General features: G+C 35.7%; 3 protein-coding genes across 9 annotated transcripts; 2 read left to right on the forward strand and 1 right to left on the reverse strand.

The window, feature by feature from the left end:
- Positions 1-3,386: 3,386 nt before the first annotated feature.
- On the reverse strand, positions 3,387-10,717 carry LOC112500191 (DEAD-box ATP-dependent RNA helicase 17). Of its 6 annotated transcripts, none has more exons than XM_025103539.1 (10): positions 10,560-10,717; positions 10,086-10,158; positions 9,871-9,980; positions 9,465-9,608; positions 9,128-9,236; positions 8,683-9,035; positions 8,522-8,595; positions 4,642-4,946; positions 4,314-4,560; positions 3,387-3,755 (listed from the first exon to the last, which is right to left on the reverse strand). In XM_025103539.1, exons 1-10 carry the CDS (start codon positions 10,660-10,662, stop codon positions 3,504-3,506), a joined length of 1,770 nt encoding a protein of 589 aa, XP_024959307.1. In that variant the 5' UTR covers positions 10,663-10,717; the 3' UTR covers positions 3,387-3,503. The 6 variants fall into 6 exon arrangements, with proteins under 6 accessions (XP_024959307.1, XP_024959310.1, XP_024959309.1 ...); XM_025103542.1 differs by having other exon boundaries at positions 9,465-9,570; positions 10,560-10,713; XM_025103541.1 differs by having other exon boundaries at positions 9,871-9,960; positions 10,560-10,650.
- A 179-nt stretch (positions 10,718-10,896) lies between these two features.
- On the forward strand, positions 10,897-14,340 carry LOC112500193. Of its 2 annotated transcripts, none has more exons than XM_025103546.1 (8): positions 10,897-11,006; positions 11,145-11,456; positions 11,695-11,791; positions 12,515-12,633; positions 12,713-12,820; positions 12,955-13,050; positions 13,150-13,207; positions 14,034-14,340. In XM_025103546.1, exons 2-7 carry the CDS (start codon positions 11,145-11,147, stop codon positions 13,204-13,206), a joined length of 789 nt encoding a protein of 262 aa, XP_024959314.1. In that variant the 5' UTR covers positions 10,897-11,006; the 3' UTR covers position 13,207; positions 14,034-14,340. The 2 variants fall into 2 exon arrangements, with proteins under 2 accessions (XP_024959314.1, XP_024959315.1); XM_025103547.1 differs by having other exon boundaries at positions 11,698-11,791.
- Positions 14,341-16,874: 2,534 nt separating this feature from the next.
- Positions 16,875-25,466, forward strand: LOC112500459 (3-oxoacyl-[acyl-carrier-protein] synthase II, chloroplastic-like). Its single transcript, XM_025103953.1, has 15 exons — positions 16,875-16,947; positions 17,044-17,377; positions 18,725-18,930; positions 19,007-19,210; positions 19,644-19,754; positions 19,846-19,941; positions 20,133-20,178; positions 20,248-20,327; positions 20,714-20,782; positions 20,910-20,994; positions 22,860-23,014; positions 23,098-23,178; positions 24,754-24,813; positions 24,909-25,064; positions 25,144-25,466. The coding sequence occupies exons 2-14, from the start codon at positions 17,044-17,046 to the stop codon at positions 25,023-25,025; spliced, it is 1,644 nt and encodes a 547-aa protein (XP_024959721.1). The 5' UTR covers positions 16,875-16,947; the 3' UTR covers positions 25,026-25,064; positions 25,144-25,466.
- Positions 25,467-25,555: the final 89 nt, after the last annotated feature.

The following is a 25,555-nucleotide window of genomic DNA, read 5'->3' on the forward strand; positions in this document are numbered from 1 at the left end:
AACATATGTAATTATATATTAACAAAAATATATTTAAAAACGTTTATTTTTTTTTATCAATTATACCATTATAATCGTCTCTTCAATATCTTCAAAATGTTATTAAATATGATAAATACGTACTGATATTTTTTTAGTATCTTAATTTTTTATTTTACACATTTATCTATCTACACTGTACTATTTATTATTGTTGTTGAATTTTAACTGTCATCTATGCATTATTTACAAGTTTCTAAAGCCCACACCTCATCATTATCTTCCCTTCTGACGTTATAAAGTCGCACTACCTACAATATTTGCTCATCAACTATTTTATGTTTTCAAAACGGTGTATCTTAAAGAGGCTAATCCAATATTTTGTAGATGCAATAAATTGCTTAAACTTACAGAGTAATTTCAATATTTAATACGACATGTCATTTTACATAGTTATATTTTGATAAGTTCGCCTTGTAGTTTTTTCTTGTTTGAAATGTATAATATTATGATATTGTTAATGTTTACAAATATCTTTGATCTTTCAAAGATGGGATGAAGACTAAAGTTGTTAAAAAAATCCTCAAATTCTTTTGAGATTTAAAGATGTACTATTTAAAAAAACCCTATTTGATGGATGATTTTTATAGGCTTTAACCTTCGTATTTCTTATTTAGTTATCAAAATATCATTTTACTTGCAAACAATGTCATAATTTAAAAGGTAAAACATTTTATTAAATAAATAAATAATTTTTTGTTTACAAGAAAGTTTTATATTTAGTTGCGTTGAAACGAGTACAAAATTAATGTGCATATATATATATATAAAGAGAGAGAGAGAGAGAGAGAGAGAGTGTGTGTGTGTGTGTGTTGTGTAAATTTTGGGATTGTTATGATGATTATGAAATATTTGTTATGATTTCATATATAACTAGTTGTATACCCGCGCAATGCGGCGGGAGCCATGAATTTTAACGATTTTGAAGTTCTACTGCTTTTATAAGATAAGATTTAACGATGATATATGTTACATTTGGTCTTTACATATTAATACAATTTGAATAAATAAGAGTTATGGTTCCAATTACAGACTATCGATGAAAAAAATTGTATGACAGTTTAAAATCCAATATATTTAAAATCCAACATATTTAAACGACTCCACAAATGTATTCAATTTACACAAAGAGCAAAGAACCAAGAAACTTGAGTTTTAAGATAAACACTCAAAACCAATAAAGAAAAATACAAATTTGACAGATCATAAGTCATGAAAAGACAAAAAAAGATGAGTTTTAGAATAAAATTTCAACTGCTTACCCTCTTTCTTGTCCAGAAACTCAGATTAAAGTTGAATTAATACATGTATATATACATATTCAAAAAAAAACCCAAGAACATATTATACAGTGCAATTTGGACAGCCTAACCCCAAAATATATAGTATATATATAAATAAATAACTATAAAAGTATAAATCGTAAATATTAAAAATATTTTTTCACAGTATATATAATATATAATAATATAATTAAGTAAAAAACTATTCAATATTGGACTCATTTCGAAGGTATTAACGAGACGATTATAATGATGTAACTTGTTAAAATAAAATGTATTTTTTAAACATGTTTTAATTGATATACGATTATGTATGTTAATTTGATACATGTTTAAAATAAAACATTTAAAAATAAAAGATGCAAAATAAATTAATTATAGGGGTATAAAGTGTAAATTTAAAATTATAATTTAAGAGAGGATGAATGTATGTGAGGAGAGGAAGGGGTGAAAAAGTGAGTATAAAAAGTATTTTGATCATTTAATATTTTAAGATTTTAAGACTTTTATTAAATTTACTTAATAAGATAATATAGATTAGAAAAGAGAAAGCTAAAGAAAAATGAGTTTTTGCGAATACAAAACTCATAACCCTGGAATGAAATTGCTTGTAATGATTAGTAGTTAAATAAAAGGTGGGAATTGAAATTAAGGAGTGGGGGTTGCTTCATTAATTGATTAATCAATCATATATTGTAATTGTATGGAAATCACATGTATGTATGTATGTATGTATGTATATATATATATATATATATATATATATATATATATATGTATGTAATGTATGAGGATGGGCACATGCACGAACCCAACACCATGTGAAGCCACTCAGCCTTTGTCCCCTCACCTCTTTAATTAATTAATTAATTAATGTTCTTACTTTCTTAATTAATAATTTTTCATACTTAATTGTTTCCGGCATTTCTGCATCTGCTAGGGATTAAAGTAATTCATAGTATATACAGCTTTTCTGTTTAAAACTGGCATCGAATCTTATTAATCATTTATCAAACACTAAAACTAATTAAAAGCAATCATAAACTGTAATTAAAGTTGGAACAAACCGAATATAATTAATTTGCTTTCATCCATATATATATATGTATATTCCCTTCACTTTCTTTTCATTTTATTATATTAATTACTACTAATCAAAATCAAATCCAGATCATGTATACAGTTTATTTCACATCTACACCAACTAAACAATTAATATATATATATTTTCCTTTTAAAGGAGATCCAGTCTCTTGGAAAAAGGGATTCATTAATGATGTTAAGCAACGGCAAAAACTTGATGGCTGCATCTAATCTAATCTAACTCACCATAACTACATATAAACTTCATAAACAACCTAGCTAACAGAAATTAATCAACTAGATACATCCATCCATCCATCCATCATATAAATATATATATATTCAGATATTTTATCAATTTGTAATAGTCGTATTCATCCACCCCACCACACCTCGACTTCTTTTTTTTTCTTTTTTTTTTTTATTAAATATAATTGCAAATAAAATCTAAGAATAAAAAGAAAGACCTACCTATATCAATTTCATTTATTCATAAAATGGTACAAATAATCCATATTCATCATGAATGTATTATTATTCATGATGAATATTCATCTTGAACATGGACACATGCATGACCAACTATGGGGATGAGAGAGAGAGAGAGAGATATGATAAAATCTAGAGCACTATAGTTAAGGTGTTGTATTCTTAAAGCATTTGGGCCATTAGTAATAATAAAGGTGGGGTGATTATGATTCTACAATATCATCAAATCGCACAAGATAGCCAAGGCCAGGAAGGGTGTGAGCGTGACATAAAGTTGCTAAACTTAAATGCAAAGCCCTTCTTTTTTATATGATGGACCCATTGCTATTGCTATCCTACTGCTACTTGCCTACTAGTACTTGCATTCTAGTCAAACCAAAATTTTGCATGATTGAGATTGGGTCCATCTCCAGCTGCCACTCCCACCAACTGATCCATACACCACCTCTGACCCTACTCATAATACCACATATTAATCACCACCACCCCACCCAGCTCAGGTCATATGCCCTTTCTTCCCAACTTCCATCAATCATTCCATTCCTCAACTTAAAAAACATCATACATTTCTCCAAGTACCCTTTCTTAAACCTCATTGTACGGAAATTATCATGTCTTTCTCTTCTTTTTCAAACCTCCTCCTTCCCTGTGTCTTTGCTGCTCTCCCTTCCTCTTTGCCGTATGTTTCTTCTGGACCGATCTGCCCACCAAAGACGGCTGTTCCTTGAGCGCAAAACTTTTTGCTACATGGCCCAAGTGAAGCTTCTTCACCATGAATATACTCTTCAGATCCCCCCGATGAGCACTGTATGCACGCACCCACGAGCAGAACGCATTCTGAGCTAGCTTCTTCATCATCGCCTGGATAACCATAACACACACCATCAACAATCTTAACTATATAAATTAAAAATCTCTCAAGTTTAATCACACCATGAATTAAAGAAACCGACCACACCTCTTTCTAGCTATATTGTATATGTGAACATACACAAGACCATCACTCTAGCTCAAAGGATTAATTGCAACTCAATGTACAACCAAAAGAAGGCATGATGGAAATCAAACACCTGACAAGGTATCTTTTCCTCTCCAAGTCCTAAATCTGATTGTCTATGCATAATATGAAAGAAGAAACTAGGACCTAACCTCAACCTGCCATACTTGTAATTGTAACAGGCAAAACACAATAATCAAGTGATTTGCTCCATTCTTACTTTTTGTTAATCCCATCTGAACATTAACCACACAAACATACAAAAGGATACAAGAAAATGCACATAGCAGGTCAGAGACTTCAGAAAAATAAATACAAGCACCAAATGCATAGCGAGAAAATTGCGAATGTCCAACAGAACAAGTACGCAAAGTACATGGATGCATGTCTACTAAAACAAATTTCTTGACATGAAATTTTACCTCGGTCAAGATGAAGGATTCAAGGGACTTCTGCAGACAAAGTACCCATGGATGCATCTCTATTGAAACAAACTTTTTGACATGGTATTTCTGACCATACAATGGGAAACCATCCAAAAGTTTGAGCAGAGGATATTCTGTTAACAGTACACCATGTTTCTTCAGCTCTCGCAGGTAATCGGCTTCAATGGGTTGCAGAAATAACAAAGAATCTCCCCTTTCACCCAAGCGAGCTGTTCTTCCAACCCTGCACATCCAAGATCAGATTTGGTCATGCCACACATAACTCAGTCCATCTAAAAAAAATCCACATGAGAATAATGCATACCTGTGAACATATTCAGTTGCCTCCCCAGGGGAATCATATTGAATAATGCATCGAACTTTTGGAAAGTCCAAGCCTCTAGCAGAAACATCAGTGGACAAGAGAAGAGCCGATTTTTCGGTTTTAAAAGCATTGAAAGTTTTTACACGATCCTCATGTTTCATGTTTCCATGTAACTTCAAAATGTTACATCCCACAAATAGCTCCCTCGTCCCTGTCTCTGATTGCAAATTTGACAATCCTGGGAATCGACTTAAAAGTGCATGATGAAAATCGACAGCATCACACGTTGAGAAAAATACCACAATCTGAAACCAGCAGTCACATGGTCACATACAAAATATCAACAAGTTATTCTTTGTAAATCAATTTAGAATCACTCCTGAATCTTGATGCCACAAACATTTGGCAAAACACTTTGTGCCAATAGTGCTAACGAATGAGTCCGTAATTGCAGCAAGCTTCTTAACTGATTTGCCAAACTCACTTTTCTGATGTTTTTGGGATATTGATAACAAAAATAAAATTCATTGTATTCCATGGAAAAAGAAGATATAATTATACAAGGAAAAGAGGATTAGGAATTAGAAACCCTAATGCGTCTGCCTTAATCTCACAGCAAAATTAGCTTGCCACTTATAGAAAAAAATCTTATAGAGCCATGCTTGAAAGAAACAAATGTGGTGTGCATTAGAATATTCTCCCTCCTTAGTCCTTACTCTACCCATCGTCTTACCTTGGCTTTAAAATTGAACTTGTATATACCAAAAAATGTAATCACTATTTATTTATCTAGATCTTTAACGCCAATTCTTTACATCCCAACATCTCCTCAGTCCTTGGGGCCTCCATCATAGTCATTCGGATCTCATCATAATTGCCTAATATTAAATCTCTCATTGTGGCTCTAAGTTATACCCCTATTAGCGTCATTAGTCCAAATATCACACCTAGGCGTGTTGACTAGTCGAGCTTTTAACAAGCTACTCGAGCTTTGAGCTTAATAATTGTCAAGCTCGAGTCGATCTCGAACACACACTAAAACTAGTTTAACTTAACGAGTCAAGCTCCATAACACCAATGTTCAACTCGAGTCTTTCGAAAAAGTTATTTGAGCTCGAACCTGGTAATATTTTTTCAAGCCGAGCTTGAATAACCTACAATTTTCACTCGATTCGGCTCGTTAGCACCCCTAAACTCACACCAGCCATTAAACCCTTTAGGAAAGCCACTAGCTTCAGTGAGCCCATAACGATGCTTGCTATTAACCCCAATAAAAGCACCACTGACCAAATTGGCCCAACTGCAGATAAGTTGTTAGACCCTTTAGGGATATCATCAGCTGCATCAGGAACAAAACTGAGCCTTCCTTTAATCCCAAGACTAAACCCAATAGGCTCTTTTAACTTATTTAGGGGCCGTTTACCAAACGCTTACCGGTAAGCGCTTACCCACAAGACTCACTACTCTCACTTACCTTATGGGTAACATTCCTTGTCATCAATATGGATTGATGGTAAGCGTTTATAACCCGGTAAGCGCTTGCAGGTATAAGTCATCACCCTCACTTACCGTGTAAGACTCTCAATCCTTGCTTTCCCTCTTACCAGGTAAAATTCTCGGTCCTTGTTATGTTCATATGGTAAAGTAATTAAACCAGTAAGCGCTTACCAAGGCAAGCGTTCAGTAAATGGCCCCTCAATCCCAGAATCCAGTCTATACCATTCCTGTCCCCCCCCCTGACACAACCCATGCTCTACCTCTGTTGCTCCCTTCCAAGGCCCAGCCTCTGTTGCCAGGGGTCTTCCCACCGCCATCCCATGTGTCATCTCTGCTGGCCCTTGTGTCAGCCACGATTCACGGCCTCCGCGACCCTCATCACTGCCCCAACCATCGTCATTGCGTCTCTGGTGGCCTGTCCCTCTGATTTTGGTCCCGAGACTCGAGCAGATCTTCAATAATTCTACGTTGCAATAAACTTTTCCTCCATCCCAGCACACCGATTCAACATTGTTGGTTTTACCTCCCTGCTTTATCCCCCAAATTTTTCTTCCAAATAGTCGACTTTTTTCCCCAGCATTCGTGTACCAGAAGTTGCTCTAATACCGATTTCATAGAAACCAACAAAATAATATTGAACGAAATGACTAGCAATGAAAAATATTTGCCTGCTATCGAGAGGTAAGCTTCGCCCATCCTTAATCTAATCCTAGAACATTTTTAATCAAATCAAGCATAATACCTATTTTCTCCTAATCACTATTTATAGTTTCTTAATAATGGAAATATTAAAGCAAGTCGCAATAGGCATGGGAGCCTTGAGCATTTTCAAGGATATGACCTCTGATAAGAGTTCTTGGAGACGCAAGATTAGAGTAGCACACTAGGGGTGGAAACATATAGCTAGTATAAACAGAGGAAAGGACACTCGAGAGGTAGAAGGGCAGGATAGCGAGCTGGGAGCTGAAAGATAGACTACCAAAGTCCTAAGATAGACTAGGGTGTATTTCACTGTCTTACCTATGCTTGTTTGTACCCACTTCTTATTATATGGTGTTGCCTACTTTCCTCTGGCCTTGGTCCTTGTTTTCAACTTGCGTCTCTAGCCTTATTTTTCTTTCCTTTTTCCACTTCTTCCCTTTTTTGAACTGGTCCGACTTTGTGGGTAAGTTATTCTTATTTGCACACGCTTTTTGCAAGCCAGAGGTTCACGGAAAGAGTCATTCTACTCTCTGGGCTAGAGAGCAAGCGTAAATACATCTAAGTTAACACTGCTCGAATTGATACAATTCAAATAGTTAACACGTGCTATGCTTTCAAGAAACTTAGATTACCAGAAACAACATGTTTTTCAAATGAAACTAATAATAAATATAAATATATAACTAATACAACCATGAATGCACACAACATTACTAAATAATATATTCCAAAATAGATTCCAATTATAAAAAACAAAGATATCTTTAGTATTTTTCAGAATTGATAGAATTATATGTAAGAAAAAACTTGGCAATTGGCACTGCTGGAAGACACAAGAGAAATGAATTGAGAAGGTACACAGATGATGGTTCTTCAAATGACAAAAACTGCATAGGACTCCTGAGGCAACATAAAGGTTCAACTAGTTCAAACAAGCAAACCAAAAGAGACATCTCCATGGAATATAGCTTATACCACTTGTAAGAGTTTCTCTATGATTCATAGGGATATTAAACTTATTCATTATTTAGACAAACCAATAGCACTGCAGATGCTTTAGCATCTAAAGCTCACAACCATGATTCATAAATATTCCAAGCTTTACAGGACACTTGACGAAATCGAAGTCACTACAACTCAATTTATACCTGCACTGCTTGGGGTTGTTTTTGTAATGTTCAATTAGGATTTTGGATCTAGTTTATCCATTAAGTTTCCCTTTCTTTCCCAGAAGATTTTCTTCCTTCTGCTTTCTAGTTTGTAGCATAGTTTTAAGATGGTGGATGCCTAATAGATATTCTTTTTAAGGGTAAGTAATAACTAGAAGTGATGATATTCAAAACCCTTGTATAGATTTGGGTCTTCAACCCATGTTATAACAAATGCCACTTTTGGGTTAAGAACCCAAGTAAGCCACATTGCTATTTGGAAGCTTATCAGTCAAAAAATATCATTTAACTCCAGATTTCTTACAGAATCAAATAGAAGATTTAGCAATCCAAAAAAAACATTACCAAAAGAACAGATGATAAAAGGTGTCTAACTGGTTCACCAAATGAATATATCCAGAAAATTTCAAGCACGTAGACCACATGCATTCTTGTTAATGATGTTGAGTAGAAGGCTTGAAACTGACAAGGCAGCTAACAGAAGAACTAATGTCAAATTTAGGTGGCCTTACCTTTTGAGAAGCTTCTCCGGTGAATAGATTCTTTAGAATGGAAAGAAGCACCACAAGGCGAGAACCACAAGGCACTGGAGTATTGCATGAGCCATAAGCAAAATATAAGAACAACCCGTTGAAGAATGTGAAAGTATTTTCTCTTTTTTCTATTTAATTACCTTTGACATATCTCTGATTCAGTTGAGCTGGAAGCTTATATTCCCCATTTGATGCAATTAATACTTCCACAGAACGCTCTGATGTTTTGACCTCATTAGAATCTAATGATGTAACTTGCTTATTAGAAGATTGCATCTTCTTGTCATCAAGACCAATCATAACTGGATTGTCCAAACTAATATTTGCAAGATGATTGACTTTTTCATTTAAGGTGGCTGACAAGAGCAAATTTTGCCTCACAACTCCAGTAGCTCCAGAAACTGCATTTTCTTTGCTTTCAGACATGTTCTGCTTTGAACCCAAAATATCAATTATCTCTTCTATCTCTCTACCAAATCCTAGTTCCAGAATCCTGTTGCAGAATTCTATAAGTGGTTAGAGAAAAAAAAAATCAAACATGTAAAAAAGAAAAGCAAGTTCTCCAGGTGGGATAGCAAACCGAACCTGTCTGCCTCGTCAAATATTATCGACCGCAAATTCTTATGTACAAATGACGATGTGTGCTTTAAATGATCCAGTAAACGTCCCGGAGTTGCAACAAGAATAGATATTCCTAAACACAAATGGCTTATAGTCAGGCATATAAAAAAATTGCAAAGAGTGGCTACTTCAAGATAACGAAGGTGGTTGTTCCCTCTTTCCTTCCAGCATTTTCTTTCTTGCCCAATGGCTAATATATAACAAGGAACCAATTGGTTTGCAGGTGTATCTCATTCACAATGAAGACTTGAAGGAAACTACTTGACCTCTTAAAAATCTAAGTTGTAGCAAGAGTTACTACCTTTCCGCAACCTCGCTTTCTCTTTCAACCTGTTTTCCCCACCCATAATATAACCTGGAACAATCCAATGGAAGCGGTGCAATAACTTCTGCAAAGTTTCATATACCTGCATGCATAGCTCGTGTGTTGGTACAAGAACCAACGCTATTACCAAAGTTGAATTCCAGTTAGCACTTCTTAACACATGAGATTTCTATGTTTCATTTAGTACGAGAATGACCAACATGAAATCATACTAAAACCACATGGAGTTCAAGGCTGTCCAACAGTTAAAAGGATAAACACCCCCTGACTCCAGATATAGAAGAGTTCATATTTAATTATAGTTTACATTTCAGATATATAGTGTTTAATAACCATGCATGAATGCTGAAATGATAATTCATACAGAGACCAAGTAACTTACTGAAAGTACCATCAGACCTCTGAATTCTAGGATCACACTTTTGCAATTGATGAATGACAGGAGCCAGGTACGTTACAGTCTTACCAGTGCCTGTAGCGGCATTAACAAGCCTATAATTGCACGTCAAACACAAAACATTCATAAAGCTAGAAACATGGACAAAAAATTGAAGACACCTGAAGGACAATCAGACAGAGACTAGGGAGAAAAAGTACACATGTCTTCCGGAGAGGATAACTGGAATAGCTTGGGCCTGAATTAATGTTGGAGCTTCAAAGCCCATTCTCTCTGTCAATGCAAGTCACAATAGAGATGAAGTGAAAAGCATCATTCTTCTTTCAACAACGACAATCTTTATTGTTTGGTTAGTTCTCTTGACAGAGAAAATAAACAGAGGCATGTAAAGGTTCTGTCTTGTCGTACTGTTGTGGTCGTAGAGACTAATATGATACCATAGTAAACAAAACAAAACAAAAACAACGCAGACAGATTCTGGATGTAAAAAACTATAAACACCTATACCAACACGAATTTGAATCGACAAATCATTTTGGACTATAATCGTGGGAAAGAATAAGTACAAGTCACGAGATTCTATTATAGCTCTTATTTTATTTCACTATTATCTATCCTTACATGAAACGAAAAACCCACCTATGATATGTGCATATGAAGCGATGTACACGTACCTCGGAGCTGGTCACATAAGGCAGGGTGAAGGCCAAGACTAGAGAAATCACAAGAAGCGAATATGTCCTCAATGCTCTTCTTCTTTATGTTCCCTTTCTCCATTGATATCTCCGTTGCTGCTTCCCCTCTACCAAACTAGGGTTTATACTATAAAACCCTTTTGCACAGCGTTGAAGACAACATAGGGATTTAATTTATTACATATACGCCCCCAAAGATTTTAAATGTTACATCACTACCCCATAACTTATACATATTATATAATTATTACCCCCATAAAGTTCTAGACTTCCTATTATAAGAACATGCCTGAAAACTGAAAATACCAGTAATAAACTCGAATCATCCAAACCAAACGAGAAGCATAGCACCTCACCTGACCTGACCTGACCTGACCTGTTCCAATTATCTTCTGGAGTTGAGTTGTGCATTCGTCGTTGAGCTATGTACTTGTTCATCCTTTCGTGTATTCCAAGATAAAACTCCATTTACAAATTAATGATTGTATCTTAGGGTTTTGATTTTTCTAATAATTGACGACAAGTGGAGCAGTTGACGTTGATTACTGACTATTGCTGCCTCAGATGGAATCAAATGAAGGTGGCGTTAGTGAGATTGATCGCCTGGAGAAAGGGTTGTTGTCCGACACGCGTGAGGGTAATGATTGTGAAGATGAGGACGAGGAGCCCATACTCTTTTCTGCCAGCTTCGAAGAAGCTGAAGATGATTTCATAAAGCTTAAGACGACACAGTGGATACTTTATTCCTTGCTTTTAATTTTGGCATGGGGCTTCGGCTTTATCATGTTCCTGTATATACCTGTTCGTCGATGCATACTGCGTCGTATGATGCGTTCACGAAAGCTCTATGTCACCCCCAATGCCATTGTCTATAAAGTAATCAGTTTTACATGTTTTTTCTATTTTCATCAACAAGTATGTTGTCTTCCTGATTCAACATTTCATTTGTCATTCTGAATGGTGTTTGTTGGAGGTCAGCATCTAGGATTTTTAACACCGGATTAGTATATGTATTAGTCTTCAAAAGTTTTAAGTGTTGAAGTTGGCAGCCATTTAGAGTAGTTTTATGCTTATTAAAGAAGATGATAAGTGATGACGGTGATAATTTTTATAGCAGGTAACTAAGCCAGTACCGTTTCCGTGTTTTGGGGTTTTGAAGAAAGAGAAGCATGTGTTGTTGCCTTCAGTTGCTGATGTTGTGATCGAACAAGGTATGTGCTTATCTAACATTTAAAAGATTTAGTAGACTTACATTATATATACATGCCTGTTTCTTCATAGCAGACCTGAGAGATCTGAAAATCACTGACACAAAGTTTTCACTGCATGAAATATAGCACTAGTATGTGATGCAGTTTTAGTAATGTGTTGCAATGGACACTAGGCATAGTGGTTACGCGAACTTATCCGAACAACTGTTTGTACAAGTATACTTTTTATATTCATTGGATAATTCGCACTTAGCAAAATTTGTAAAGAACAATTTTTAGTTGCATTTCACCAAATGTATGTTGGTAAGGAGCAAGCATTGGAGCAGCTAGTACGGTTACTTCTTTTGTGAATGGAAGGACACAGGGTTTAAGCACATACACTTTATCATTTGCAAATAACAGCAAAGGCTGCATTAGAAAGACTTCAACTCAAAACCTTAGTGCACAAGGGTAATCCTTTTTGCAAAATGTTGGTTGTTCTAGCTAGTTTTGGCTTAAATATCATCCATCAACCGACTGTATAATATATATTGCAAAAAAGGAAAGGATTTTGACTTTGTAACACATGTTATTTGCAACTGCTCTTTAAAGACGCATGAAATGTGCATGTGTTTTAATCAAATAATAAGTTGTATCCTCCCACCTTCTTCTGTGCTTGTCTATATTCCTGATTATCTTACCTGTTTATCTTTCTTGTCAATGCTTGATAACCATTTTACTCAGGGTATCTGCAGTCTCATTATGGTGTCTACTCCATTAGAATTGAGAATGTTGGTGTAAGAAGGCCACCAAGTGATGATGTTCAAATCGAGGGCATTGCTAATCCTCAGGCATTCAGAAAGGTATGTTCACATTAACAGGCATATGTTGTTGGTTATGTGTTGAGAGTTGTAAGAAGTTCATGTTACTCACTTACATCAGGTTGTTATGATGCGCCTTTCAAAAATGAGAAATCAAGCCTACTCTAGGCAAGCTTCCATCCCGGAAGATTTTGGTTCTCCACGAAATGTCCAGTCATATAATGCGCCGGTATGCCACTCTAAAGCATCATATGCTGACCCTACAGATATTGATTTTTTAAGCTTGTTAGTAGTGTCTTGCAACTTCCCTTCAGATATTGATTTTTTCCCTGTGCCATTTGTTTACCTGCTGGTAACTGGCAGATGTCCCCCTCAAAATCACTTGCACATGATACTCTATCTCATGTTGGTGAGGTTGCAATACTACAAAAGTTAGAGGAAGTTGGCAATTCTCTTAAGGTAAATCCAGTTCAATACCATCCTTGAATAATCAGCTGTATATTTATTATTATGTTTCTCTCTCTTTTTTTGTGAAAAAATGTATGGTGCACGCTGCAGAGAGTCCAAACATTGATTGAGGAGCAACAACCGAAAATATCTGAATATAAAGATTGAGGTGGGTACTTAAATTACTTTATTATTCTTTTTTGTTAATCAACAATTTGTGCATCAATAAAATGTTTAACAGCTAGAATTTTGTTCTTCTGAGTACAAAATACAAAATATAACATCATACTGGCAAAGAACAGGCAAATAAGCACTTGCAGCTGTTTTGTCTAAACCAATGACAACAATCTTTGGACAAGGGAATCACAAGTGTAGAAAAAAGAGAATGTGGTACTCAAATGACCAGTATAAGAAGCCAGTCTCCATCTGAAACAGAAATAGATATACTTGCTATAAAAAGTATTTTAGCATCAACCATATAGCCACAACTAGGACAAGAATTCCAATCTCGGACAGCAGGAACCGCCCTTGATACATTTGTTTGGAGAGACCAGGCTTCTTCAACTTGTTGAGTCGGGAATTTGTAAACCCCAAGGAGTGGGTCTAATAGGTAAGGCTTGCAACTTGTTTATTACAAGTCTCAAGTTGGAATCCGCAGGTGCTGTCGATTCAATTCCTGAGGGCCATGCCTGACTGCTGGCTGGAAGACCTAAGTTTGCCGGGGCAATGTGAAGGACGCGTTTTACATGAATCCGTGCCTTGATGTGAATCTGTAGCTTTTTGATGCCTTCATGTTGGTATTTCATAATTCATCACTGAAATCCAACCATGGCATCAGCTGGCTTAAATTTTGTCCCTATCATAGGTTGAATGTGGGGCAATGTGCATTTTCAAATTTGCAGGCATATTGATTCATGTTTTTCTCTGTTAGAGGTTGTTTAAGCTACCAAATCATCACGTGGTTCCTAATATCTTAACGTTTCTGTGTGTAACAGAGAAACAAGGTTGTGGTTCCAGCACGACCCGGTGTTGTATATGATGGTGGTGAGCAAGTTTAGGGGTTTGGGGACGATGCAAATGAAAGGGGAATTTAGAGATGATGAGATTGTTGAGGTAGTCAGCATTTACATTAGAAAAAAAAATTATTCATTGTAAATTGGTTTGTTGATATTGGGTTGTGGTACAAGCAGCAGGAGCAATAGCATGATGGAATGATTTATACATCATCAGATTTATATGATACATTTTGCTTGTGTTTAAGAACAAGAATCTGTAAATAAAAACATATATGCCATTATTATTATTATTATTATTATTATTATTATTATTATTATTATTATTATTATTATTATTATTATTATTATTATTATTATCAGGTGTGCACTTTCTTTTCTAGTATCTGAATCTAATATTTGATGAATTTTTGATATTCCAATCTTTTGTTTTGGTTTTTATTAGTATTATTTAGAAAGAAGTAGATGAAATGTGGATGCATCTGGATTATATATAGTTGCTCAATTCAAAGTGTGAGTGTACACATACACATACACATACATAAAAGGAAAGGAAAGGTATGGAGAGGAAGAAAAAGGAAGGTGGTTGATGATGGTTATGTTAGTTGACTGATTGAGTTGGTGGGGTGACCTACCATTACCAATCTTTTGAATTTTTATAGGTCTTAATTTTGGGTCTTCATTTGCTGATGGGTAAGATTTGAAAGCATAAATCATATATTGTTTTGAAATGAAGTAGCATCCATTCTACTCCTAAATTCTAAACATAACAACCCAAGTGAGATGCAGAAACACAATATAGTTGTTGTGAATTCAAATAATAGTATTTGGTATTAATGCATAAAACCAACCAATAAATACGTTTAAATACCGAAGCTTACCAACACGGATAAGTCTTTTATTAATTTCCAAAAAAGAAATTCAATTACGAATTACATTAATTTTTCTGTTCTCGATTACAATAAAAAAAAATTATAATGTCGTTATATTACATAGCTACCCAAACCAACATATATATAAGCTATTATGGCGTTGTATTGAAATTTTATGTGGTTGAGATGAAATGTAATTTTTAATAATTTATATATATGAGGTTGAGGTTGAGGTTGAGGTTGAGGTTGAGGTTGAGGTGTTTGGGTGAGATAAAGGCAGGATAAGGTGTTGCAAAATATCTGAAATAAATATGACTTCAACATATAGTATAAGGTCATATAATGCCATTTGGCACTTGTTTTTGTATATATACATAATTCCAGATTTTATTTCTTTATATTATATCATTATTATATATTCCAACTGCTTGTCTTGTTTCATTTTTTTTTTTCTTTTCAAAAATAACTTTAATCTACATTTATATGAATCACAATAGGACTTTGATGGGAGTTGATGTTCCATGTTAATTAAAATTGAACTTTCTATTTGATTATTCTAACAAGTTCCTTAAAAAAAATTCTGAAATATAGAAAGTAGTGAATGTTTTCATCCTCTCTCTCCTATTTTCTCCATTTTGAAAAAGGTTTTGGAGACTTTATTTAAACAAAAATCCAAAAAAATTTCTTATTTTGAATAATTTGTTACAACATAAAAACCATTTTTGTTTGTAAATACTTTTCATTGTAGAAGCTACGTTCAAGTATTTCAATTTGAGTATGTTATGGTTTCGAAATAACTCAAAATTTTGTGGGAACAGCTCGCGACTATCAATCGAGATCGATCCAAGAGCATTGATGCGCGTAGCCTTTTATGAAGGAGGGGGCAGTCCGGTAATGTTCTAAGTTGGTCGAATCGGTTAAGTTAATGTGTGTTAACATTTTCATATACGTCAAGGTTAAAGTTGACCATGGTTCTTAAAATATATAGTAGATTCTTATTTGATTATATAGTTTAAGTGATAACATAAGAATCTCATTAAGTAATGAAGATTGTGAAAAAGATAGGTATGTTTGAATATGCAAAGAAAATTGATGTGTGAATAAACAATCATGAATGAATATTCGTATATACTCTAAATAAACCCAAATAAAATTTGATTGGAATGAAAAAACAAAACCAAACAAATGAATTGAATATTAGAAGGTAAAAATGTGTAATAATATTTAAAAAGCAGGATATAAAATAGTAAAATCAGTGTTGCAAATGCAAATGCAAATGCAAATGCAAACTGAAGTGAAGTGAGTTTAAAAAAAGGTCTAAAATCGTATTATTAAAAAAATATTTATATACAAAAATTAGGAAAGAGAGACGTGAGAAGGATGGTTGTGTTAGCAATCTCATGTCACGTGCTTGCTACAGATTCCACTTGTTTTCTCCGCCTCCCTCCCCCTCCCCCTCCCCCTCCCCCTTGATAAATAATATATATTTATTTACACAAATCTTATATTCTTGTATTCATTTCAACAACTACGACTTTGCCTTATATGGGACTCACCACTCACAACTAACCACTCATATATATATATATATATATATATATATAAACATGTTTGTGTTAGGTTAAATTTTGGTATTATTAAATCGTACCTGGTGGGTGTGTTTGACATTAAAATAATAGAGTGAAATTATTTGGGGGATGAAATATGTTTAGATTGGTATAAATGGAGGGTGAGAATTGAATATGTGGAATCGAGTGAGTAGTGAGTAGTGAGTGTGGGGCCCAGGCTGGAGTTGGACGACTGCCATGGCTTTTGAAACAAAACAAAGACGCATAGCACCACCACCAAGTAATGCCATTTTGAATCTCTCTCTCTCTCTCTCTCTCTCCCTCTCCCTCTCCCTCTCCCTCTCCCAGATTTAGCCTCCGCCACCAGCAACAACCCTCTCCTCCTCCTCCTCCGTCTCTCCGCCGCCACGGCTGCAACACCTTCTCCTTCACAATCCAACATTACCCTTACCCTAGGTAATATATACATACATACATACATATATATATTTTTGCTAATACACATGTATGATTCACTTTCAAGCTTCTACATAATATAATTACATCACTCAGATGGCGGCGTCTTCCCTTGTCTGTTCATGGATAGTAGCGGCCTGCATGTCTGTCTCTTGCCAAAATCAACAACACTCCTCCCTCCTCTCCTCCAAACCACCAGGTTCAACCAACATCAGATGGGCTCGCAAACGCAGACTCTTATCTAAATGCAACAACGCCACCACATCCAATACCATTGAGGCCTTCATGTCCTCTTGTTTATCTCCATGCGATCGATACTACACCTCTCATCCACTCTCACTTTCCTCCTCTGACTTTTTCGGCGCTGCTTCCCTTTTCCGATCCACCAATGTTCCCCTTGCTCGCAGGCGACGCCGTCCCACGCCCTCAGGTAATCTTTCAATTCATTTCCTCCCCTTCCTTTTTAATCTACAAATCCCCTTCACAGGCTTTACTCACCATTCTTTTCAATCCTCATTTCACTAATTTTTGATTTGGGATTTCCTTAATTTCTGATGAAAAGGTTTTTGCATTTTTACTGACACCCACAAAATTTTACTCTCTGCCTAATTATTAACTTCTATTGTACTCTCGACTTTATCGAATTCAAGTTTTAATTGATGAAACCTGGTTTGCTTGTTAATTCAAAAGGAGCAGATTGATAATATGTTCTTGTACGCACTTCCACATCAAGTATGGCTTTATCTTGTATATGCATAAACATGCAAATGTATATACACACACACTTAGAGGTAGAGGTAGAGGTAGAGAAAGAGAGGTATGTTCTTAAAAGTGCTTCTTGGCGTCGAGGTGCAGCCCTCATGCCCCGTTTACACCATCTTGACTTCTTTTAGTGTTCCTTTTTACTTCTTTTTGCAATGAGCTTATACTCTCATTCTTTGTTAGCTCTTTAGTATTATGACCTACATTCTTATACTTCTATGTGGTCTTAGATTAGAGCTCGATGTATGTGGAACCACTGGTACAACAATTTTTTTTTTGTTATGAGTTATTGATATAACACATTGAAAGACGCCATGACCTCTTAGAGCATCTCCAATGGAGGCTTTTATGAGAACCTACTTTTTGTACTTTTTATTGCCACGTCACTTCCAACTCACCAAATTAAAAACCCATGTAGAAGTCCAAAATGGTAGTTCTTATAAGAACCTCTTTAGTGTGTCTCATGTATTTTTTCAATATCAATAATTATTATATCTTTATAGTAATAAATATCAAATGTTTACTTTAAAGAACTAACAAAATGTCACTTCACACCAAATTCAAGGTAAGAACCAAGGTTCTTGTACAAGAACTCAAAGGATGTAAGGTTCTTATAAGAACTTTCTCCAATGTTTGTTCTTACAAGACACTACACTTTTTTCCTTAGAAGAACCTTCCCGTTGGAGATGCTCTAAGGCTTTAGGCTAAAGCCGCTACACCACACACCACACCATTTATAATGTTGATATGTATATATATATATATTTTATTATAATCAAGCTTGTGCATATACACCCCTCTCTCTCTCGCGCGCGCACACACTCATATAAGTACGTATATATCATGTATGCTAGAAGTAAGTGATCTGAACCCGACTTATTAGTGATTGATGTCCATCATGACGAAAATTGAGCAGAATTACTTTTTACAGTTCCTGCTTTGGGTTTTTTTTGGATAATGTCTTCATAATATTTTGGGCACCAACCAGAACTTCGTTTTCTCAACTGACATATAGGTGAAGCAATGGCTGTAGCCATTCAACCTTCAATGGAGACCGTGACGAAAAGGAAACCTCCAACAAAACAAAGGCGAGTGGTTGTGACAGGAATGGGTGTGGAGACCCCAATTGGTAACAATCCAAACGAGTTCTATAATAATTTGCTAGAAGGTGTCAGTGGCATTAGTGAAATTGAGGCATTTGATTGTTCCAACTATCCAACTGTATGTACTTGTTCTCCTCCTCTCTTGTTTTGTAAAGTTCTTGATTAAAATTGTCATAACGGAGTTTGAATTACAGAGAATTGCTGGAGAGATAAAAAATTTCTCAACAAATGGATGGGTGGCACCAAAACTCTCTAAGAGGATGGACAGGTTTATGCTCTACATGCTAACTGCTGGCAAGAAAGCTTTGGCAGATGGTGGGATAACTGAAGATCAAATGGATGAGCTAGATAAATCTAGATGTGGAGTTCTGATTGGCTCTGCTATGGGTGGTATGAAGGTAATTTTAGACAATTATGCATGATAAGTGACATGTAAGAAGACCTTCTGTTTTCTCTTTTAGACATTCTATGGTCAGATTTCTTATCTGTAGTTTGAATGAAGCATGAATGTTTTACTCCCTGCCACATTTTTTAAAGTTGTTTCACACTGGGATAGTAATATTAGAGCTTCTTAGGTAGCCTGAAGTGATATATTGTTTTCAGTTCCTTCTGAATTGTATGATTCAGTCTGGTGTCTTTTTAAGACATTGACAGCTGCACGTGCCCCAGGATGCTTTAGCTGTATATTCTACCAAAAGAAAAAAAGAAAATAACAGTGTTCTGACTTTTGAATGCCTAACATGTGGACCAGGGTGTCTGCTATAGTGTGAAATGAAAACATATGCTTTCACTTCTATCTGTGTTAAACATTCTTTGTTTGTGATTATTTAGGTTTTCAATGATGCCATAGAAGCATTGAGGGTCTCATATAGGAAGATGAATCCTTTTTGCGTCCCCTTTGCAACTACTAATATGGGATCTGCAATGTTGGCCATGGATCTGGTGAGCTAAATTTATCTTAAAACAGCCAATTGACGTCCGATTAAAATTATTCAACATCCTTGTAACTGCTCATTTGCTTATTGTTCTTCAGGGATGGATGGGTCCAAACTATTCTATCTCTACGGCTTGTGCCACAAGCAACTTCTGTATATTGAATGCAGCAAATCACATCATCAGAGGTGAAGCTGTAAGTGCTTTTGTTTCTATGTCTATTGGGCAATGAAATGCTGCAGTGACTGGTTTCACAATATTAATTACTACATATATCATCAAAGATGCAAGAAAATAAATATGTTGCAAAAGAATACTAACAATGAAAAGATAGCTATCTTTAGTTATCTGCTACATCTATTTCTGACACTATAGAAAATCTTGCAGGATGTGATGCTTTGTGGTGGCTCAGATGCTGTCATAATACCTATAGGTATTGGATTTTTTCTCATGTAAGTTTTAACGTAGAACGTCAAACCTTATGGCATAACCGTTGGTGTAGGATTGGGAGGCTTTGTGGCATGTAGGGCTCTATCTGAGAGGAACAATGACCCTGTCAAAGCGTCTCGGCCATGGGATTCGGTATTATTCCAACGTCTATTTCTTCAAATAAGATTTTTGGTTTAGCACTCGTTTTTCAGAAGCTGCCAAGCAATACATGATTTAGAAATTTGTATATAATGAGAGTATGATGTTACCATTTATATAGAAGTTCCTTCAATACAGTCATTTTGGGAAATAACATGTTTTCTCTTTTGAAACTAAAGAATCCTACTTGCTTAGGCGGAATATCAATGCCATTTAGAAAGTTATTTGATGCACATTAATATAAAAAAAGTTATTTGATGCATGCATATAACTTTATGAGTTACACACTGAGACTTCTAAAAACTGAAAATCCATTTCTTCTCCCTGTACTATTCTTGTTGAGATTTGGAAGGCATAAATTGGTTATGCTATTCAAACAGGGCCGTGATGGGTTTGTTATGGGAGAAGGAGCTGGAGTCCTATTGTTGGAAGAACTTGAGCATGCTAAGGTTTGCAACAGATTTACTCACCTCTAAGTAAAGATTTATGTGGTGGTGTTCGTCTAAATGATTACTACAATAAGGTAATATGCTAATCAGTTATATTTCCATTTGACTTCATCTTGTTATTGGACAGAAAAGGGGTGCTAAAATCTATGCAGAGTTTCTGGGTGGAAGCTTCACTTGTGATGCGTATCATATGACAGAGCCTCATCCTCAAGGTAGCATTACATGTTTATGTATGTCAGATGAGTCAAACTTCAGTTCATCTGTATATGGTTTTTTCCTGGGGGATAGTTGGTTCTTTCAATTTCAGTTTTATCCTTGTTAATTGTTATTTTCTACCGTTCACATCTATCAGTGGTGCTGGTGGTTTGGGAGAGGGGTTGTGATTAAAGGCTTGAGGATTTTGAAGCTTACGGCTGCTTCAACTTTTATCCTAGTGTTACTATGGTATAAATTTAAGATCAGTCATTGAAGAGGGGGAGGTGTGTGTGGTTAAAGGTTTGAGGATCTTGAAGCTTACGTCGTCTTCAACCTTTATCCTAGTGTTACCATGGTATACATTTAAGATTATTCAGTTGAAGTGAACAACTATACTGGCTAGTTGACTGCGATAGAAACCTTCTCCCACTAGATTCTTATTAGTTTCATGAGTGACATGCAGTAGGGTGCCACCTTGGGGGTGATACAATGTTGTGGGGGTTGAAGTGTTCAGTGTGAAACCTGATTTCATGACAGGATTGTGCATAAAAAGTGACAATGATGATAACCAACAAGAAAGCCACCAGATTCTTATTAGTTTCATGAGTGACATACAGTTGGGTGCCACCTTGGGGGTGATACAATGTTGTGGGGGTTGAAGTGTTCAGTGTGACACCTGATTTCATGAAAGGATTGTGCATCAGAACTGACAATGATGAGAACCAACAAGAAAATATACAGAGGAAGACTCTTGCTTGATCCATGAATAATGAAGGACATCTGGTCTTCATGGATCATTTGTCCTTGTACTTATAAGATGTAGCTGTTGCTTTATATACCCTCAGAAAGTGCAGTGAGCTGTCGAGTTCCTATTTTGGTTGGTAGCGATAATGTTAGAAGAGAGAGAGTTAGACAATCATGGTGCCTTCTTCGTGATGTGATAAGAGGCTGACATGTGGCAGAGCTTGGGCTCCGTCCGCAATGCCAATGAATGCCCAACTTTTCCTTTTCTGGGTGAATGGTTCTTTATCTCATACACAGATACAATGGGTGTTCGTCACTCAGCCTCCAGGAAATATTGTTGCAGCTCAAACTGATCTTTCCTTTGGCTTGCTTTAGTACAGGCAAGGGGGTCACCAATACAGATTTCTTGTGGCATTTTACTTCCTCTCGAGTCCATTGCTTATGCTACTAGATATGGCATATGGTTGTGGTTTTTTTAGATGGCGTTCAACTAAAATGAAGTTTCACTCTAGAACAGAGTTTACCTATGCTCTAGGCTCCTTTTTGCAACATTATGTCCCATGATGTGTTACTTGAAAATTCCCTTTAGTGGTCATATGCTTGCTTCTTGTGGCCGAATGCTTACTAATGTTTGCTACGTGATAGATACAGCTCTATAAGGTTTACAGCTAGTATCATCTTTAAATCAAACATATTTGGATATCTTCTAATATATCACCTCATGAAAAACAATAGCTAAATTTTCAATTTTCATAAGTGAAGAACCTTTTCATTTAGTGGAAGTTAGTTTGCTGTAGACTCCTGGTTTCATTGGAGTTGTAGCAGTTACCACCTCAAAATAACTATATTGCATACTGCAACTAACTAGTATATAGTTTAATCTTGCTGTATGGTTGCCTTTAACTGTGTGAAATGCTCTTGTTAAAACAATACATGCCCGGTAGAACCCTATATGGTTATAGATATTCTGTCATAAATCTTAAATATTAAAGATCTATGTACAGCATCATTGAATATAATTATGTTGTAAAGCAGTCATTTTGGTGTATAAATCAATAATAAAACATGTGCGATGTATGATAAGTGCATATTTGTTGTATGACAAGCATTTGATTTTCTCCTTTCTACCGGTTATTAGGTACTGGTGTCATTTTATGCATAGAGAAGGCCTTATCTCAGGCTGGGGTGGCCAGGGAAGATGTGAACTACATAAATGCACATGCTACATCAACACCAGCTGGAGACCTTAAGGAATACCATGCTCTTCTTCATTGTTTTGGCCAGAACCAAGAGGTGGCTAAATAGACATAATATTCCCGTAGAAGGAACATCTGTTTACTTACATTAACTTCATTATGAGATGTTAATGTTTGCAGTTGCGCGTGAACTCCACAAAATCTATGATAGGTCACCTTCTAGGAGCAGCTGGTGCTGTTGAAGCTGTTGCAACTGTACAGGTAACGCAATAAATGACTGTAGTTTCATTTTCTCCCATATCTGACATGCAAACACGTTCTACAGGAATCGAAATGTATTATTATATGGATTTTTCTCCTTATTATCAATTGTCAATTCATCATTGATTGGCTTTCATCATTTGTAACGAATTCTAGTACATGACCAAGTCAAATTTGCATGGTGGAAACAACTATGTGCATTGGCGAAGGTTCTTTGTATAATTAGTAGGTGGTTGTAAATATCATAATGAGATACCAAGTCCCTTCAAGATGTGAACCAACTCCTGGAGCCAACAATAAAGTACCATGTAAGATGTGTCATGCCTTGTGTATGTGATGTTTATGTTATAAATAATTAATCATGTGATAGATTTTGTGTATGCATTCTAGTTTACCCAAATATGTAAGATATGTCTTCTGCTCATCCACCGAGACCTTGAGGCACTTAATTTCCGTCTGCAAGGTCAGGCTGGAACTTCCTTAGTGGATCTTTTCATTCACATTTCTACACATGAACTGCATTTAACAATGATAAGTTGACTGATCTTGTATTTGATCCTTGTACTTCACTTTTGAGTTATATCGGTGGCTATCATGTTGCAATAACTGAATGAAGATCGGTTCTTTGAGATAAAAATCTTACTGTTTGTTTCAGTGGCCCTTGCAGCCAGTTGTGACATTGGTTTGGGAGAAACACAAACTGGTGATTTAGAGCCACAAGCCCACAACCCACAGTAACAATATTCAGAGAATGGTCGTCCTAGAAAATTGGAGAATTTACGAGGAAAAAGCCATTGGTAGAGCACTAGCATGTCTTTCTGATCATGAACAAAGGACTAACATGTCTTGGCGTTTTTGATGCATTGGAAGTTGGGCGATTTCTGCTGTTTAGATTGCAATTTACTTATATAAATGTGATGGTTTTCTAAAAAATTGCTGATCATACCTTGAGCAACCATTTGTCACAGGTTAACCTAAACAAACAAAAGCCTCGGAACAGATCTTGATCCTTGAGAAAATATAAGTTTGCTGTCTGTCACTTGTGAGATCAGATCAGATTTGTCTGCAAAGGGTGCTTTAAGAAGAGAGGGGGGGGGGCATTGCAATTAAAGGGTTTCTATCCCCTATATTTGGCCATTTGTTTTGTGTGAGGGATAGTTTTTGAGAGAAGTACACATCACAAAAAGAATATATGATTCACACCAACAATCCTCTGTGTCTGGCCAGGATTGGATTAAATGAAGTCATACTCACAAATCAGTGTTCGACACAAATATTTGTGTTGTTACCACTTGTGAAAAATCTATTTTCCGATTTTTGCCGTTAATCGTAGCATTTTAACTAAGGAGTAATTGATCCACTGCTCATTATTATCTACTGGGGCTTGTTGATCCAAGTAAGAACAATGTGAAGCCAGAAAGCTCTTTCTGGTTATGTATCTCAAATCTTATGGTTTTCTTGTAAACATTCCTTGCTGGTTGGTTTTTCTACACTTGTGGCACAAGGCAATTATTTTTGTTATTATTTCCCTCCTTTGTTTATTTAGGCCTGTTCTTTTTGGCAATCTCCTTGTAGGCAATACGGACGGGTTGGATTCATCCAAATATTAATCTTGAAAATCCAGACGAAGGCGTGGTATGAATTGGCTTGTTGGTTGATCAATTGTTATAGTTGTTTACATGATTAAATGCACCGTAGCGACCTGTTGTGATTTATGCCATGAATTTCAGGACACAAAAGTGCTGGTGGGTCCAAAGAAAGAAAGGCTGGATGTGAAGGTGGCCTTGTCTAATTCATTTGGATTTGGGGGTCACAACTCATCAATATTATTTGCGCCTTTCCAATAGTTGGTGCAGACTAGTTTGAGCAAACAATATGGATGCATGGTAAGGAAAAGCATGGGACTTTGAGATTTAGTGATCAAAACAAGATATAATGAAAACTTATTGAATGGGTTTGTTGCAGGTGTCTGTTTTATTGCTATGTTGATGAAAACAATGAATGGTGGGAAAGAGAAACAGTGGAAGATGAAGGAGAATGAGCTAATGTAATTGTCACTCACTGCTCTTGTGTTTGGATAGACCTTCACTTGACTGTTGCTTCCATCTGTACTTTTGTCAAAGTAGATGAATGAATATATTGTTGGATTTTGGCCCATCATATTATTATAATATTTTGTTGTTTTCATCATCTGTTTGCTACTTATAATAACTAATGGTTTCTTAATAGTCATCCACATGTAAGTTGTAACTCATAAAATAAATACCACCTCTGAGCTCTTATTTTCTTTCTTGCATATTAGTGAGTTTTAAAAGTTAAGCACCATGTATTAACTGCAAGTAGCATTTAGCATTTAGCTCAATGGCCCAACATGTTT

Source organism: Cynara cardunculus (genome assembly GCF_001531365.2).
Source record: "Cynara cardunculus var. scolymus isolate 2C chromosome LG 17, CcrdV1, whole genome shotgun sequence".
NCBI lineage: Eukaryota > Viridiplantae > Streptophyta > Magnoliopsida > Asterales > Asteraceae > Cynara > Cynara cardunculus.